Source organism: Hirundo rustica, chromosome 2, assembly GCF_015227805.2.
Source record: "Hirundo rustica isolate bHirRus1 chromosome 2, bHirRus1.pri.v3, whole genome shotgun sequence".
Taxonomy (NCBI): domain Eukaryota; kingdom Metazoa; phylum Chordata; class Aves; order Passeriformes; family Hirundinidae; genus Hirundo; species Hirundo rustica.
The window spans coordinates 4,831,266-4,847,602 of record NC_053451.1 but is presented as its reverse complement, the minus strand read 5'-3'; the positions used below and the strand labels follow the sequence as shown (position 1 = coordinate 4,847,602).

The 16,337-nt window shown below is 48.4% G+C and overlaps 1 protein-coding gene across 1 annotated transcript; it reads right to left on the bottom strand.

Annotated features, from left to right (window-relative positions):
• Nucleotides 1–3,399: 3,399 nt before the first annotated feature.
• Nucleotides 3,400–14,138, bottom strand: LOC120748981 (uncharacterized). The gene is made up of 6 exons (XM_040056003.2): nucleotides 14,064–14,138; nucleotides 12,961–13,239; nucleotides 11,267–11,515; nucleotides 8,004–8,138; nucleotides 7,310–7,429; nucleotides 3,400–5,908 (listed from the first exon to the last, which is right to left on the bottom strand). The coding sequence occupies exons 1-6, from the start codon at nucleotides 14,122–14,124 to the stop codon at nucleotides 5,748–5,750; spliced, it is 1,005 nt and encodes a 334-aa protein (XP_039911937.1). The 5' UTR covers nucleotides 14,125–14,138; the 3' UTR covers nucleotides 3,400–5,747.
• Nucleotides 14,139–16,337: the final 2,199 nt, after the last annotated feature.

The following is a 16,337-nucleotide window of genomic DNA, read 5'->3' as shown; positions in this document are numbered from 1 at the left end:
GAAAGTCTGCTGCAATTCCCCGTGGTCCTGCACAGCCCAAAGAAATCTGCTAACTGAGTGTACCAAAGTGAAATTAATCTTGATATAATTAACGCAACACCTCCCAGCAAGGACATGCAGTGGTAGGACATGGGGCAAAGGCTTCAATCTGAAAGAAAGTAGGTTTACATTGGGTATCAGGGAGAAATTCTATTCTGTGAGGGTGGTGAGGCACAGGTGGCCCAGGGAAGCTGTGGCTGCCCCATCCCTGGAAGGGTTCGAGGCCAGGTTGGACAGGGATCTGAGCAACTTGGTCTAGTGGAAGGGTCCCTGCCCAGAGCAGGGGTGCTGGAATTAAATGAACTTCAAGGTCCCTTCCAACCCACACCTTTCTATGATTCTGTGATTTGCTTGCTGGAGAAGTACAAATACTTAGAAGGGCTTAGGGCCTTCTAAGTTCTCAGTAAAGATGCTTCTGCTGTCTCCAGCCACATCCTCTGCCCAAGGAGATGAGTCATGTAATCTCGCAGAAAGGAAATGCAATATTTACTCTGAACAAAACCAATGCAGGACACAGTGGTTGTCAAAGGTCCCAGGCACTGAGCAGCCTGGCAGAAGGCACAAACAGCATCCAAATACTAATCCAAGTTTCTGCAATGACACATCACGGAATCCTGCTTCCACCTCAGACAGAAATCGCTGATGCTGCCTTTCTTGCCCACTCCTGTTAGCAGTTCTGTGTGTTTACCTATGGAAATCTGTGGGGCATCTCACTCCTGCCTGCCTGGTGGTAATAATACCAGCTTGGATTCAACAGCACCACCAGAATTTGCTGTTTTATTTTATGAAATGCCTTTAAAGATGCCTATCTGTGATGCTGCCTGCTACAGGTTCATTACGCATGAACCTCGTGTTTGCTTGTTTTGAAATGAGCTGCAATATTCATAAAAGGTGACATGAACTTACCAGGTACATGCCTAAAGTCTAGAGGGGTTTTCTTCAACTACACAGAGATTTCTACCAGAAGTTCACACAACCACTGTTTGCACTCCTCTTCAGTACAACAGATGTTTGATTTGCTGTTGTAAACTGACCATTATCAGTTTTGTTTGTCTGCCCTCAGACTCACCAGCATCTACTCTTGTTGTTTCTGTAGAGCTGGGGGTGACAGGGAGGGCTGGTCCTGCAGCTCCCCATGTACTGCTGGCTCTGGCCCTGGTGACTCTGCTCTCGTGCTGGGCTCTGAGGCAGCACCCCAAGGGCTACATACACAACCACTGGGACATCAGGCACAGCAGCCTGTGGTAGGAGTTGAGAAACAACACACTGCTTCATTACCGGGATGTGGGAGCTTCTCTGACATGACAGTTTTGCAGGGATGAGTTCATCATGAATGCTAAAAGAAATCTAAAGGGATCCTTTCATTTCTCTACTCACCATTCTACAACACATTTCTTACTTGCTTTTGCTTTCACTTTGATCTTAAGTCAAATAAATTCATTTTCTGCTGTCCTTTTATATCCATAAACTTAAATTAATTACACGATGAAAAGATTACACATTGCATTTCATGTCAGGGTTTGCTTAGCAGATGTCACAAGCAAACTCCTCTCTTCCTGCCATGAAAGATTGACATGGATACAAATCTAAACCTCTGTTGTGTACAATGCTACAAACCACCGGTGGTTTGTCTCAGATGGGAGGATATCACATCCCAAAACATCCACATTTCCCACAGAGAAGAGCTCCCCTCATCCTGCCAGCACTTGATTAGCAGAGGGGTGAAAACTGCACTACTCCCAGCCTTCCCCAGTTGTGGCCAGTGGCCAGAGAGGATGATGTGGTGGTCGGTTCCCACCACCTGGGAAGCACCAGCACCAGAGGAGGCCAGAGCCACCTGGAGGCATCAAGAACTCTCTCAGCAGCCCAGAGAAGGCAGGGCTGGCATGGCACAGCCTCACTAAAGGCAACAGAAGCCCCAAAGAGGAAGCACACGTCAAATTCCTGACAGCACCATCCACATCCATGGTTCCTCTGTCAGACCCAGGCTGGAAAGCGTCCCTGCTCTTTCCTGGGATGTAGAAGATGTGTCGACAAAGGATGTTGGGATAACAGGCGGTTCTCCAAGATGCTGTTTATTGCATAGATGATGTTAGAGCAGTCCTGGGCCGTGGGTGACAGAGCCACACCTAAAGCTGCCAGCTACAGCTTATAGGCAAGCCTGAAGCCCCCTTAGTTCTGGTTACAATGCATTATATCATTTTCTTTGCCGAGCATCTTAATATATAGTAACCAATCAGCATCATGCACAATACCTTTACCTTTACCTACAGCCTACCATAACTACTACATTGAGTTGGCATGCTAGAGCTTAAGCTTAAAGTTGTTTTTCTGTTTTCTTGCAGTGGAAAATTCTTAGACCTTTTTTCTACTTGGTAGAAAACATGGGTTTTGTTTGCCTATGGTATCTTTTGCTTTTCCTGAGATTTATCTTTACTTGGTAAAAACATCTTCTTTTTGTTTGTGGTCAACATATCCTTTGCTCTAGCCGTAAAACCTCCTTCCAGCTCGACTTAACCTTTGCTTTCTTAGTTGTCCAGAAACTATTGGCTCAGCAATTCTTAATTTAGACATCCTTTATTCTTCTGTATCAAAACTTGCTTCCATCTCTATTCCACTTTCAGGTTCCACATTCAGAGAGACTTCTGCTAATCATACATATCTGCGAAACTTTCTTGTCAAACTTTCATCTTTCCCAACACTGGGAGGTGCAGCCCCATAGTCAGACTGAAAAACACCTGGAAATTCAGGCAGATGGCTCCTTGGAGTGCTGGGTTCATAGGCTGTAGGGCAGGATCACCCAAGCCCAGTCACGCCAGTGTTCCAGGGATAAACCTGGCATGGTAAACTCAAGGGATTTGATAGGATCATATCAGGACGTTGCTTTCACCCAGAGTCTGGGCCCGCTTGTCTAGGGGTGAGAACGAGCCACCTGCTCCTTGCAAAAGGTGCTATGCAGTTCAGTATCCTCTCACACAGCTAAGGTGGCTTAGGTGTCACAAAAAAAAAAAAACAACAAAAACAAAAACAGATGGATAAAGATGGGTAAAGCCATCACCCTGTATCCCTGCCCTGCGCCTCACAGCAGGGCCTGGTGCACACAGATGTACTCAGACAGTAACACACACATTCCACCAGGGACGAGCTTTGTGCCACTGTCCTACAGCCTCTCCTGGGGTGACTTACAGACGAGTGTCCTCGTGATCTCTGTGCCCCTGACCACCCAAGTCAGCTCTAGGCAGCAATAAACTGTTATCAACTTTCCTCTATATGTGTCTAAATTCAAAAATAAGCCTGTATTTCCTGTAAAAACCAAAAAGAGACAATTATTAAATAAAAAAAAAATTTAAACAGTTCCGAAACAAGGTAGAAAACAGATCTTTTTATTTGGAACAAAATGAATGACGGGGGAAAGGAAAAAGAAAAGAAAAAACACCAAAAGAAGAACAATAGCTAGGCACGAACACATACAGTTAAAGGAAGAGCACAGGCTGCATCGCTTCTCTCCTGACCTCAAAGAAACTTTTGCTGAATGGCACTTTCAGAGGTAAAGGACAAAAAAACAGCCATGTTTCAATCTGTTTCACCAAGACCTCTCGCACCTCTATGGGAAAAATCCTTCCAGGACAGGGATCATAATAGTGGTGGTGCTCACAGCTGCTGGGCACCCCCAGCCCTCCCAGGGCTGCTGACAGCAGGAAGGCAGCACTAGGATAAGCTAAAGCTGGGATGCCCCAGCCCAGCAGGACAAGGACACAGAAACATTGCTGTCTCCTCCAGTGCAGCTCTGAGCACTGTTCAGCCTTTGAAGCATGTGCTGGAGTCGACTGTCCCCTCCTGCCCCTGCCAGAAAGTGCAGAAGTGAAGCAATGCTGACTGTGTCCCCCCATTTTGGTGACAAATTCACCCAGCATGGCTGCTTCTGCGCTGCCACCCCAAGCACTTGTCTGTCATTTGACTCACAGCCTTTGAGGAATGTTTGTACTGAAAAGAGTTAGAACAGCACCGTAAGGAAAAGAATTATCACCTCCCTCTTACCGTGGAAAACCTGGTTCCTACGGCAGACAGGCTGAATCACCACCAACACAGCACACAAGACCCAAACATCTTCTGAAGAGAGTCACAGAACAAGGAAACAACGAGAACAGTCACCTGTGGCAGGGTGTCACTGATGCAGAGCCTTGGCAAGTACACAGAGATGAAGGGCTCCCAGGTAAGCGTGCAGCCATCCCACCAGCTCCCCGGCCTGGGAGAGGAGCCTTCGGTTTAGTTTGGATTCTGCTGGGGTGCTCGCAGCCCTCGTTGGATGGCATTCACCAGGCACAGCTTAAATCCATTTCCCAAGGGATTCACAGGGTCAGCACAATATAAAACAGGGACACAATGACAAGGGAGGAGAGGGGTGCAGTACACACCTCCCCATCCCTTTTGGTCTCAGTCTGTACCATCTCTGCTTTTACTGCCATGCCTTTCTGGACCAGCAGGCCAATTTAACACTAACAACCAATTTAACACCTCACTCTGACTGCTTCAATTGTCTTATACAGAAAATACCTTGCTCTGGCAGCACGTCCTGCAGCACTCCCTGCAGCCTGACAGCCCTGCAGTCCGTGGCAGCTTTGCTGGGACTCAGCTACCTGCTGCCTGAGACAGAGTCCCTGCCCTCTCCACATCCTTCTTCCCTGCAGGTCTACCCCAGCTGCTCCACAGGCACACCTCCCCTGAGCAGAACAGGACGTGAGTAGCTGCAAGACTTACCTAAGAGATTCTATAAATTGCTGCTGTCTGTGCAAATAACACAGCCCCGAACAAGCCTACATGCACAGGCAGATGGCCAGCTTCATCAGCTTGCAGTAGCTAAACTATTACACTAAAGGCACTAATGCTTGCATTGATAAACAGCCTCAGCATTAAAATCAAGGTTTCTGCCAAAATTGCAGCCCCGAGCCCCAGCCCCGCTCCTGCTGCAGGCAAGCAAGCAAGTGACAGCGCTGGCTTAGCTCAGGGGCAGCCCAAGCAGTGGGGTTCAGGTGAAAGGTAACCTGTACCCTCTGTCATTTGGGGCACCAAGGGGTGAGCAAAGCCAGCACCACCCCGGCTCTGCACACAGCATATCTGCAAGTCGAATTTCAAGACCCCACCGCTGCTCCTGCTGCAGGCAGCAAGAGGTGAAGGCCAAATCACAGGGCTTGGAGCTCAGAGGAGCGACTCAGGGCAAGCACCCAGGACAGCAGATACCGAGCTGAGACCTCCTTTGAGTTTCTTTGGCAGGGCCTGTGAAAAAAAAGTGCCCTGAAGTCTCCCGAGAAGAAGCTTTCTCAGGAGATTTCTGGCAAGTCCTCAGTTTCTGCCTGGGACTGGCAGGCAACCTCAACCTGCCCGTAGTGCCTGCCCCTGGCTGGGCACTGGGTGGGCAGGGAGCAGGGGGAGCCACCCATCTCATTCCAGGCTGTCCCCTGGGGCTCCTTGGTTGTGCTGCAGCTCTGTTATCAGGCAGGGCATCAAAGAGCTGCCCGCTTTTGTTTGTTAGTGAGCCTGTCAGGCCACCTGTGTGCTTTTCTCTATATTTTCGTTTCTCTTTTTAAATGAGGTCAGAAGGTCTGACACCTCCCGTCTTTCCCCTGCTAAGATTTTCCAGACACAGTGAGACTATGGGATGCAAAGGACAAGTGTCACAGGCTTCAGGGTGGAACAGCAAGCACGTCAGGTCAGTCATCGGTTGGATCCGGGAAACAGTCTGAGGCGTCTTCCTGGCTTTCCATGTCAACTATAGCCTCAGCATCCGGCATTTCCTCAGCTTCTAGCTGCACTGCTACGTTTTCCTCCGCCGGTGGCTGGGGCTCAACGCCTTGACCAACCTGGGCAGCATCTGGAAAAGGGAGAAATGGTTTGAAAGTGCCCACACTGTGGCTCACCCTCACAGAAATTCTCCCCCTGGTCCCTAACGCTGCAGGCTGCCTAATCCACTCAGTCCCCTCGCCCCAGGCATCTGCAAGTCAAATTTCAATTTTCTCTGTAACTACTCATTTACTGAGCTATCCATCATGTCTCAGGGCACTTTGGTACTGAAGCTATCTGGCTTCTTAGTACCAAAGTACTCTAATACTCTTAGTACCTTTTGTACCACAATGCTAAAGCCAAATCTATTCACTTACATCTGAATGATTAAAGCCAGCTAACAACACACATTTAGCTCTCACCTACTTTCCACATGCATCTCTGCTTTTTACTTAATTGTAAAAAATCTAAATATGGGCTACTTTTTCATATTCAAACTTACACTATTTGAATTTTTTATTAAAAGCTCTACACTTGAAGTATATTAATATTAAATAATGATCTGAGAGACTTTTTTTCCTCTTTCTTGCTCTGTGTTCATGAGTAACTTTTAATATTTTGAAAGCAGAGCAAAGAGCATCCAAGTTTAGACATAAAGCAGAGCAGAGCTATGGGAGGCTCTGGAGGGTACAGTGAAGGACATCAGAAATGCAGTGCTGAGACCAGGCTGTGATCTATGCAGTGTTGCTCCAGTTCATGATGTCTCTGCTAAACCTACTTCAGCTGATGATGGTGCATCACCAGGCAAGGCATTGCCAGCATTTGTGTTTGGGAAAGCAAAACTGAGGCAAAAGTAATGCAAAAAGGGGAGAATCAATATCAAGCACTTACAGAACAGGAGATTTCGGAAGGGCTTTTATCAGCGCACTGTCTTGACCATATTGTGCTAAAGCTGTGGGGGTTTATGCTCGACCTCTTTGAAGAATTTAAGATGTGACCATATTTCCACCCTAGCCTCAATTTAAGAAAACACACAAGCCTCTGGCTTTGATGGAATTTTGCTGTGTTTACAGCTCAGCATATTGGTTCCTGCTGATGATGTCCTTAAGATGACTGCTTACAAAAACAATGCCTATTTTTATAAAGTGTTACTGATGAGAAGGGGAGGGGGGGGTGAGAAACCAGCCAGAAAACTGCTGAGTTTTGGGGGGTTTTGCTGTTTTTGAGGTATGTGTTTCAGCACAGGAGATGCTGGAACAGCCAGGCTGCAGCCTGCTGGCAGCACCCTCTGGGGGATGCTTGTGGGATGGCTGCCTCTGCCCCTCGTGGCACGAGTGAGGTACCCAAAAACGCCCTGCTGCAGCACCTTCCCTGTGCTGGCGTGTCCCAGGCCCCTCTCTGCTGTCGCCTCCACCCCCTCCAGCCACACACAAACACCCTGTCCCTCCTAACTGAGGCGTCTGTCCCACCTCAGACGGGTCACTGGGCTCACCAGGCTTGGCAGGACGGTCAGTTTGGGCAGCTTGAGCCTCGGCACGGTCTCCATTGGGGGGGCTCTTCGCGCCTTCGCCGCACACCACCGACATTGTCAATCCGTCATCCTTCTCCTCCTCTGTGAAAGCAAACCCGGAGATTTGAGGCAGGGGGCCTCCCACACGTGTTTGCGTCCCCTCCCGACGCGGCGCTGGCCCCGCTCCCGGAGCAGACAGATGCCCGGAACAGAGGGTCGCTGCCAACCTGCCAGAGACCTGCCCGGCCATGCTGGCAGCATCACGGCTTGAGGTGGCACGGGCAGATTGCACTCAGGGACTTGTGCTGACAGGGGACTGCCATCAGAGACCTTCAGGTCATTTCGGGATCGCACCTGAATGAGGTTCGGTTTTTTTTAGTTCAGGCTTTGCTGCGGGTTTTTCTTCTGGCCAGGAGCACAGGGTGAGGGCACAGGGTGAGGGCACAGGCGTGAGGTGAATAAAGGAAAAGTGAGGTTTAATTCAAGACCCTGCTAGCCACAGAAGCTGCCCGTCAGCAAGCAGACCCCTGCTCCGGCAGGTCAAGGGAGGACAGGCTGGAGGACGAGCAGCCACCCAGCCGAGCCCAGGTTACTCTAAGGCCACCTCAACCCCATCTGCACAAACACAGTCCTCTCCGAAATTAATCACAGGGGGGCTGCAGCATTCCCCACTCACCTGAAGGCACCGGGATGAACTTGTGTCTCCTCCTCATGCAGCAGCATATGGCTGCAGGCAGGGCCACCAGCAGGATAAGCACTCCGGCGGCGCAGCCTGCCAGGATGTAAATGAACCCCGGGTACTGCAGCAGGTCTGCAAGGAGGACACAGCACGGTCAGGGACAAAACCCTTCCTCCGGTGGGAGAAGCCCTGCAGCCAGATTAGAGCTTGTTGACATCGCTGTCGCTTTACTTTGGATGTGAGCGGCCGCGAACCGTGGCACTTTGTGATTTAAGTCGCGTCGTTTAATTGTGGCGGGGAATTTTTCACTAGGAGAAGAGAGAGGCCTGCGCGCCTGAGCCGTGTGCGCTCGCCTCTGCCCGCTCTCACCACGGACATCTAAGGGAATCTGTAAGATTTAATCACATTTAACAGAGGAGGTGGTGGCTTGAAAGATACTACATTTGAGCAAGTCGTATGAGGAGGGAGACCTGAGGAGGCACCTCCTGCTGAAGGAAAAGCGGCAGAGTCTGCCCTCAGAGCTGGCGTCAGAGAATCACGTCCTGACTGCACCAACCCAGAGCAAGGCTCATCGGAGCCTGCACACCCAAGCCTGTGGCCACTGGAGCCAGAGCTGTCGGAGAAAAGCCCATCCCGGCTCCGCTGCTGCTCCGGGAGGATTCCGCCCCGTTCCGGCCGGGAGGGTGCCGGGCTGCGGATGGCAGAGCAGAAGGGCAGCGCACGGCGGTGACAGTCCCTACCCGGCGCTGCTGCCCTCGCTCAGGGCCGCTGCTGCCGGGCAGGCAGCTGGTAGAGGGCACCGCAGGCTGGCACAAGGGAGCCCAGACCCATCCAGGCTTGCTCCTTCCCTGAGATGATCTGCTCCAGCTTCGGCCAGCCTCCGGGAAAACCCTTCTTGCTGTATGCAGAAAAGCCCCCCCGCTACAGCTCCACTTTAACTATAACATAAATTCCTTAAAGCTCCTTAGGTAAGCCTGTGCCATCCCTTTCTGAATATTTCTACTCCTTTTCAGCAGCACACATGCCTGCACAGCAGTGCAGCGACCAAAAGGCTCATCTGGAGCTTATTCTCAAGCCCTCAAAAGCACTAATTGCTCCACATCTCCAGAGACCAGGGAGAATTTTAAATGTTCCAGGATATGCTACGCACCATCATACTCCACCTACTCATCGGGCCCTTTGTTTTTGCTTTTACACCCAGGTGCTCGTGGTATTTTCAGACTGCTTGTTCCAGTGTTTCTAAGAACAATTACTGAGTTCAAAAAAAAAAAAAAAAAATCCATATTCAAAATGAAAAACTTTCAGCAACTCAAAAATAATCTCCTTAATTATTTTAGTTGGTGAAAGCTTAGAGAATATTGCCAAAAGTATAAATACAAGTTGGAAATTCTTTTCCTGAATCTTTTTTCCTAAAAAATTACCACTTTGTTAATAAGGTCTTCTTGAGATAAAACATTGTGTTAAAAATAAGCAATGAACAAGAAATTAATCAATAAAAGTCTTTTTTGTATGTTGGCTTCTTAACTTCTGAATCCTGTGTGTTCACAGCCCTGTGTTGCCTGGGAAGTTTACGGCCAAATTTCTGCCCGGGAAATTTCTGCCAAATCATTTTTTGGTAATAGTGATTCAAAATTATTTCATCAGCCAACACGTTGCCCAAATGGATGTTTTTATGTAGCTCGTATACCTACAGTGGAAAATCTAAATTCAGCCCTTTGCCTGAAGCAGATAGTAACCCACAAAAATAATTAGTTAACCTTCAATTAAATTAAATGAACCCATTTCCCTCTTCAATTCATTTTATCGGTATCCAGAATTGCTTTAATTCATTTTTTTACAAATGTGGTTTCATTTGGTGACAAAAAAGTGGAATCACTGCCAGGTTTTTTTCTTTCAGACCCTTCCAAATATGTGTTTATGTGCATGTCCATCCCTAAAGAGATATCACTAAATTCCCTCGTGAGCTTTCCAAGAGGAAATGGGGAACAGATATCACACCCAAGGGACTGGGCAGCCACCCAGGATCAACCATGGAATCTGTCAGCACTTTTGTGATTTATCACAAGGTTTGACTGAACAGCTCATGGATGTTCACATTCTCGTTCCCCAGTGCCTCGGCCAGCTCGGGTCTGACAACACTGAACAGCCTCCAACCAATTTCACTGGGTGAAATTCAGATCACTGCTGCACAGCCACAAATGCCAAATCTGCAGATTGGGACCAGGCACGGAGAGCCCCAGCATTCCTGCTGAACGCCACCATACGGGACGCAGGCTCCAGGTCAGGAGAGGTGCTTTCCCACCAACTGCATGCCAGCCACAGAAGAAAAGACTGTATCTGCCATGGAGCTGGAGTGTCCCAGAGAATTTCTAAAGTGCTACAGTACGGTTTCTCCAGTGGCAAAAGGGATTAAATTAATTACAGCAGTATTTGTCCAAAAGCTTATGGTTAAGTTATGCCTGTAGCTTTGATATCCATCTTTGCTGCCAGAGAGTAGAAGAACCTTCACTACTGGAGGTGCAAATGAAATGGTACCCAAGGATCCAGATTTTCTGTCTCATTAAATTATTCAAGCAGATTACTCAGCATTTATGAGTAGTTTGCAAATGGATAAAGTCCCATCCTTCTTTCAGACTTACATGTCTGAGCAAGGATATGGAGGGGAAAAGACCCTACATTCCACAAGTAAATGACTTGTGTCTTTACCCACTTCTGATGGGTGGGGCTGATGGAGAGATATTTGTACAGAGCAGAAAATCTTTTGTGCTTCTGGCCTAGATAAGGGGAAAAGAGGTAAGGCAAAACACCTCAACTGAGTCCAGCAGCAACAGGGCTGAACTGCTGGAAGGGTTTTCATGGGGCTGCACAGAAACTGGAAGGCATCTGGGTCATGGATGCACTTGAGAGTAGGAAGCAGCCCATGTTTCTAAAGCAGCAGAGAGTATCAGTGCACAGGAGGGTGCAAATCTCCATCAGCAAAAAGAAGGAAAAGAGACAGATGGAGATCCACCCTTGCTGCAGAGCTGGCTAAAAGGACCTCCTCAACAAACTTATCCCATCTGTGGTTGTAGGCTGTTTCAGTCCAAGGCACAAGAGGGAGAAGGAAATTAAGGGGTCACTTTCTAAAGGCAGGATTCGGTAACTCTGGAAAGCAGATGCCAGAGGACAGAAGAGTTTGAGATTTTGAGGACACCAACAGCCCCTTAGTTTGCCGCTGCAAGAGACCAAAAGGAAGTTTTTCTGTCAATGCTGTTACTCACCGTAGCTGCAAGACAACGTAATAGGCCTGGTCCTCGTGACACTGTTCCCCTTCAAAACTTCACATACAAAATCCCCAGGCTCAGTTTTGTCCAGGTGAACCTTCTTCCCGGCATCCTTGATGCAAGCCCCCTCGGCTTTCAGGTGGGTGCCGTTCAGCAGCCACCGAAAGACCAGGATCTCCTTGCTGGCCACGTTGCAGGACAGCACCGCAGTCCCATCAGGGAAGCACTGGATGCCAATGGTCGGCTCTGGTCACACACAGCAAGGGGCAGGGAGGAAAGAGAGAGGTGAGGAGAGGAGTCAGCAGTGAACAGGAGCTGAACAGAAGCTTCTCTTTCCAGAAAAAATAAATACCACATTTACTGTACCAAGGGAGCACAGAAACAAGCAACCAGACCCTTGAGTGCCTGCACTCTGCCCTGAAACGCTTAACAGTGCCCACCCCAATCCTGCTAGTGACCCTTGATCCCTGTTGTGGGGATGCCACCAAAATCTGGCATCTTTTCATTTTCCTAACTGACATTGAAAAAAAAATTAAAAAATAAAAGCCCTGCTCTGAGAGGATGGTGGAAGCATCCAAAACATGTGCCAGTCAGAGCCCTCCTCTGTAATCAGCAGATAATCACAGCTTTGGAGGACTCCCAGCCCTCCCCTCCACCAGAGGTTTGTCCTTTTGCTGTCCCTTTGCCCCTTCTTCCATTTTAGAGAGGAACTGGTGTAGGTCACGGCCAACATGGGTACAAACACCTGCAGCTAGGTAGGATACGATACCCAGATTAGGACGTTTTTAAAAGAATCAATGAATCATTGCTCTTTCTACATTTCCCTGAATTTCTCACTTTCAGTCTACTACAAGGAGCAAACCTATTTCCTACATTTGCCACTTTGCAAATACAAACTAGACAGAGAACTGGGATGGTTTTCTGACAGAAGGAGTAGCACTGAGAACATCCATCCATGGAAATAACTCAGAAATCCCTTTCTTGTGCTAGGGCATCATCTTCAGGTACAATTCCCTGCCTCCAGGAACATGTTGGCTGTGGAAGTTTTTCCCTGCCTTAGGGGTGGCAACAGAACAGAAGGAGGAGGCAAATGCTCCCAGAGTAAATCCACTCAAATGGGGGCTAAACCCAGGACACCTCTGCAGTCTTTGACTACTTCCAGTCTGGGGCCCTGCTCCTCATACCAAGGAGTCACATCTTTGACCTAGTGTGCGCAGCAGTTCCGCCTGTTTGCACCCAAAAAGGTGTGAGGGTCCATTTGTCTTCACTGAGACCAGTTTGCTCAGACATTTTCATTACAGCTTCGTGCGCTTCAATTTATCTTAGAAGCCTGGGTAAGTGAAAGCCCTGCAAAAGGAGCGGTGGTGCTGAGGACCGGAGCAACGCTCTCTGTCTGCCTGGAGCACTGCTCAGCAGGAGGACAAACCCTCCTAAGCCTTCTCCATATTAACCCAACCAATGAGCTGGATCCTGTACAGAAGTGACTTTGTTTCTGTCTTTGCTGCCTGCAGATGGATGAGCACACAGAAGGGAGCAGGGATTCTGAGGCCACTGGGGACAGGAGGGAGACTGGCATGGCTCCCACAGGCACCTGCAAGCTCAAGCAGTTTCTTTGGAAAAATTTCAAGGCATCAGGCTTCCAACCAGGCTCAAAAGTTCAAAGGCTTTCTGTTGCTAAGAAGGCCACTTACCAAATACTTCCAGTATGAAATTTCTGGTGGTGTTCTGAAAAACAAATCCGTATTTTCCTCCATCGTCTTTCTCCACACTCCTCAGCACCAGGGAGCCGTTCTCTAAGTTCAGCCATCTGCTGGCAGAAGTGCCGCACTTGGCCAACAAAGTATCGCTTAGCACAGTTGTAGAGCATTTCTTATCCTCCTTGCTCATGCTGGAGAAGTTCTGCAGGCTTTGGATTTCCAAAGAAAAGACTGCTGAGTCGCCGCTGAGCGCACCAGTCCAGATGGCAGAGCCTGAAAGGAGAGCAAGCTTGCCATGTCTGTCCATCCCCTCCTGGCTGCCTCCCAGCAAGGAAAATGCCCAGGTGAGACATAAGAGGGAGAGACCTAACCCTTGGGACAAGTTGGATCACCAGCGACTGAAAATCAGCAGAGTGGGACACCTTCTGTGAGGTCCAACTTCCCCCACCTCACCAGCACGGGAATGGTGCGCACACCGCGCACACAGGGAAACAAAAGGCTGGACAGCTGATCTTTTCTATCCTTAAATTTAAGATGGCCATCTACCAGCCACCATCAGAGATGAGAGACTGTGCAAAGAAAGGTCCTCGGGGCATCCGTGCCGTGGACCTTGCACAGAGGATAGCAGAAACAATGGCTGCAGGTGCACAGCTGCCTTCACCCAAAGAGTAAAGTCACAGTTTTAACTTGACCAGGTCTCACAGTACACTTGCACATCATTAAGTGTGTAAATCAGAGATGGGTAAATGGCAGGGTGACAGCAGCTTGGGGGCTAAGCCAAGGTCGCTCTGAGTGTTGGGAGCTGGACCACATCGCTCTCCAGCCAGCACTCTGCGTACAAGGACCTCACATTCCCCGATGAAAAGCTTCTACAGACGCAGGACACTCAGAAAGTGCAAGATTGTTAGTTATTGCTTGTTTAGTCGAAAAATAATCTGTCTTACTTTGCTCTGACTTCCCCTTTCATGCATTAGCAGCTACACTATTTGATGTCGCCCCAAACCTGGTAGCGTCCCTAAAAGATCTTGGAGCAAAATTAGGGTGTCTGCTCATCTAGGCAAATCTGTGCCAACCTCATAAAGAAAAATCCTACTTACCTTGAGTAACAGTTATTATCACCAGCAAGCAGAGCAGAGTAAAAGGAGAGCTGAAATCCATTTCAAAGAGCTCCTTGCATCATATGCTGAGGAGACGATCTGGCGACAGAGCTCGGTGAATATAGTGTTCGGGAAATGATGTCAGAAGCAAGAGTGGGGGGAAAAAAAAAAAAAAGCAAAGAAACTCCATAGTGGACAGATTGAATGATGTTTCAAAATAGACCTGCAAGGTTTTGGGTGACTGAACTCGTGCTCAGCCAATGCAAGCCATGATGTGCTCTGCAAAGTCCCACAGCTCAAAGGTAGCTGCGAGTGTGAGAATAGGGCTGAGAAGTGAGGGGAGACAAAAATATCCCCTGGCCAGCTCACCCCATTTAGGAAGAAGCTAATGAATGCCACGAGCAGGCGAAGGAGAAACACCTATTTCTTTCATCCTTTTCTAGTTTATCAAAGTACAGCATCCCCACCCAGGGAGGAGAAGTTAGTCCAATCAGATAAAGCACTGTGCATGTAAACCAGCTGATTTTCTGAAATACTAAAAATGATCACTCCTTGACATCTCACCAGCAGGAAGGAGGTGTGGGACTAGGCTCTCCCTCTGTTCCCAAAGGCTGTGTTGCCAATGTGAACTTTGCCAGGCTCTTTTAGTGACTGAGTGGTACCTGCCATGCAGGAAAGGCTCCATACAGCCACCCCAGGCAAAGAGCAAAGCTTATGGGAAATGAGGTTGCATTGCAAAACTAAACAGAATGCAGCCCAAAAACCACCCCAGCTCTGCTTGGAGTGCAAATCTCAGAGATGAGACTGAAAAGCCAATCCTGAAGAAACACTGAGAACCAGTTATCTGGAGATCCAGGTAGGGCCAGATGCTTTGCACATTTTGGGATGGCTCGAAGCACGCTGTGTGTTGCACCGGGTGCCGAGGTGGGTTACACAAACAGCACAGCAGGAACTGTCTCGCTCACTGGAGGAAGGAAACTGGTATAGCACTAGAGCCAACATCTGGATGCTTTCAGATGCCCAGCAGATGTGCTGGGGAACAACTACGATAGCTGGGTTCAGGATGCAGCTGGGAACTCTATACTTTTGTGCTGTTTCTCTGGACAGACATGGACACAGCCCCTTAATGAAGCTCTGCGCTGTGGATTCATGTGTACACGCACATTTCTTGGAAGTAGGCAGAACCCTCGTGTTGTGGTCTGCACTGTTTTTCAAACAATCTGGCTATGTTTAAAAAATTTCACATTTCAGCCGCTGGTTTGGCCACTCTGACTTCTTATCAATGACAATTGCATCTCACCTCCTGCTCCCAGCATCCCAGACTTACAAATTTGGTTCAAGGCTATCACAGCAATATGCTGCCTTTATCATATGTGCATAGGACAGGCCTAAATTGATCTAAGATGAGACAGAAATAGACTTCTCTGAGAAAAGCAGTGAAGTGAGTCTCCAGACACTCACAGCAGTGCAGAGGAAGGGAGAGAGAAAAAAGTATTTGCAGTAAGAAACACTTTCATTTCCTTCTGTGCCACTGAAATAACATGAAGAAAATCTCTCTCAAATACCACTGCAAGACTGGGGCTAACCATCTGCCTGGGATGTGCACATTCAACTTCATTTCACCTTCATGCTTGAAGGGCAAGCTGATAAAGCTTAGGGTTGCAGCGCTGTGGTGGAGACACGAGACAGAACAGACAGCACGTGCAGGGTCACTTGCGAACAGCCCCCCAAAATGTGCAGAATCCCAGCAAAACAAGATGCACAAGGGGTCTGCATAAAGACTAATCCAGCAAAAGTCCACCTTCTCTTCCGGCAAATGAGAGAGGAGCACATTCACACATTTGCAGTAAAATCCAATAAAAATACGGCCTTTCTGCTGCCGCTCTGTTGTTCCAGAAGTGACTCTGCACGGCTGTGACATTGCGGTGTCCTGCATTTCGTCTCCCTCTTAGTGACTCCAGGGCAAATGAGTACATTTATGAGTTCAATATTCCTGACTGCAAGTGCCCCATACATCACACAGTACATGAAGTCCCATTAGGCTTCTTCTGTCCCTCACATCCTCACTAGCTAAAAAAAACTTTAAAAAAAAAAAAAAAAAAAAAAAGGAGGAATCATAGCCAGGAAAAAGATGACAGCACACACACAATCTGTGTTGTTATCAATCAGCAGCGTCTTTTAAGAGCAACACTCTCAAATTTCACATGTAATGAGACTGCTAGATGAGATCTGGCATTAATTTCTAGCACTGGCTAATGAGCTCTCGCAGCACCC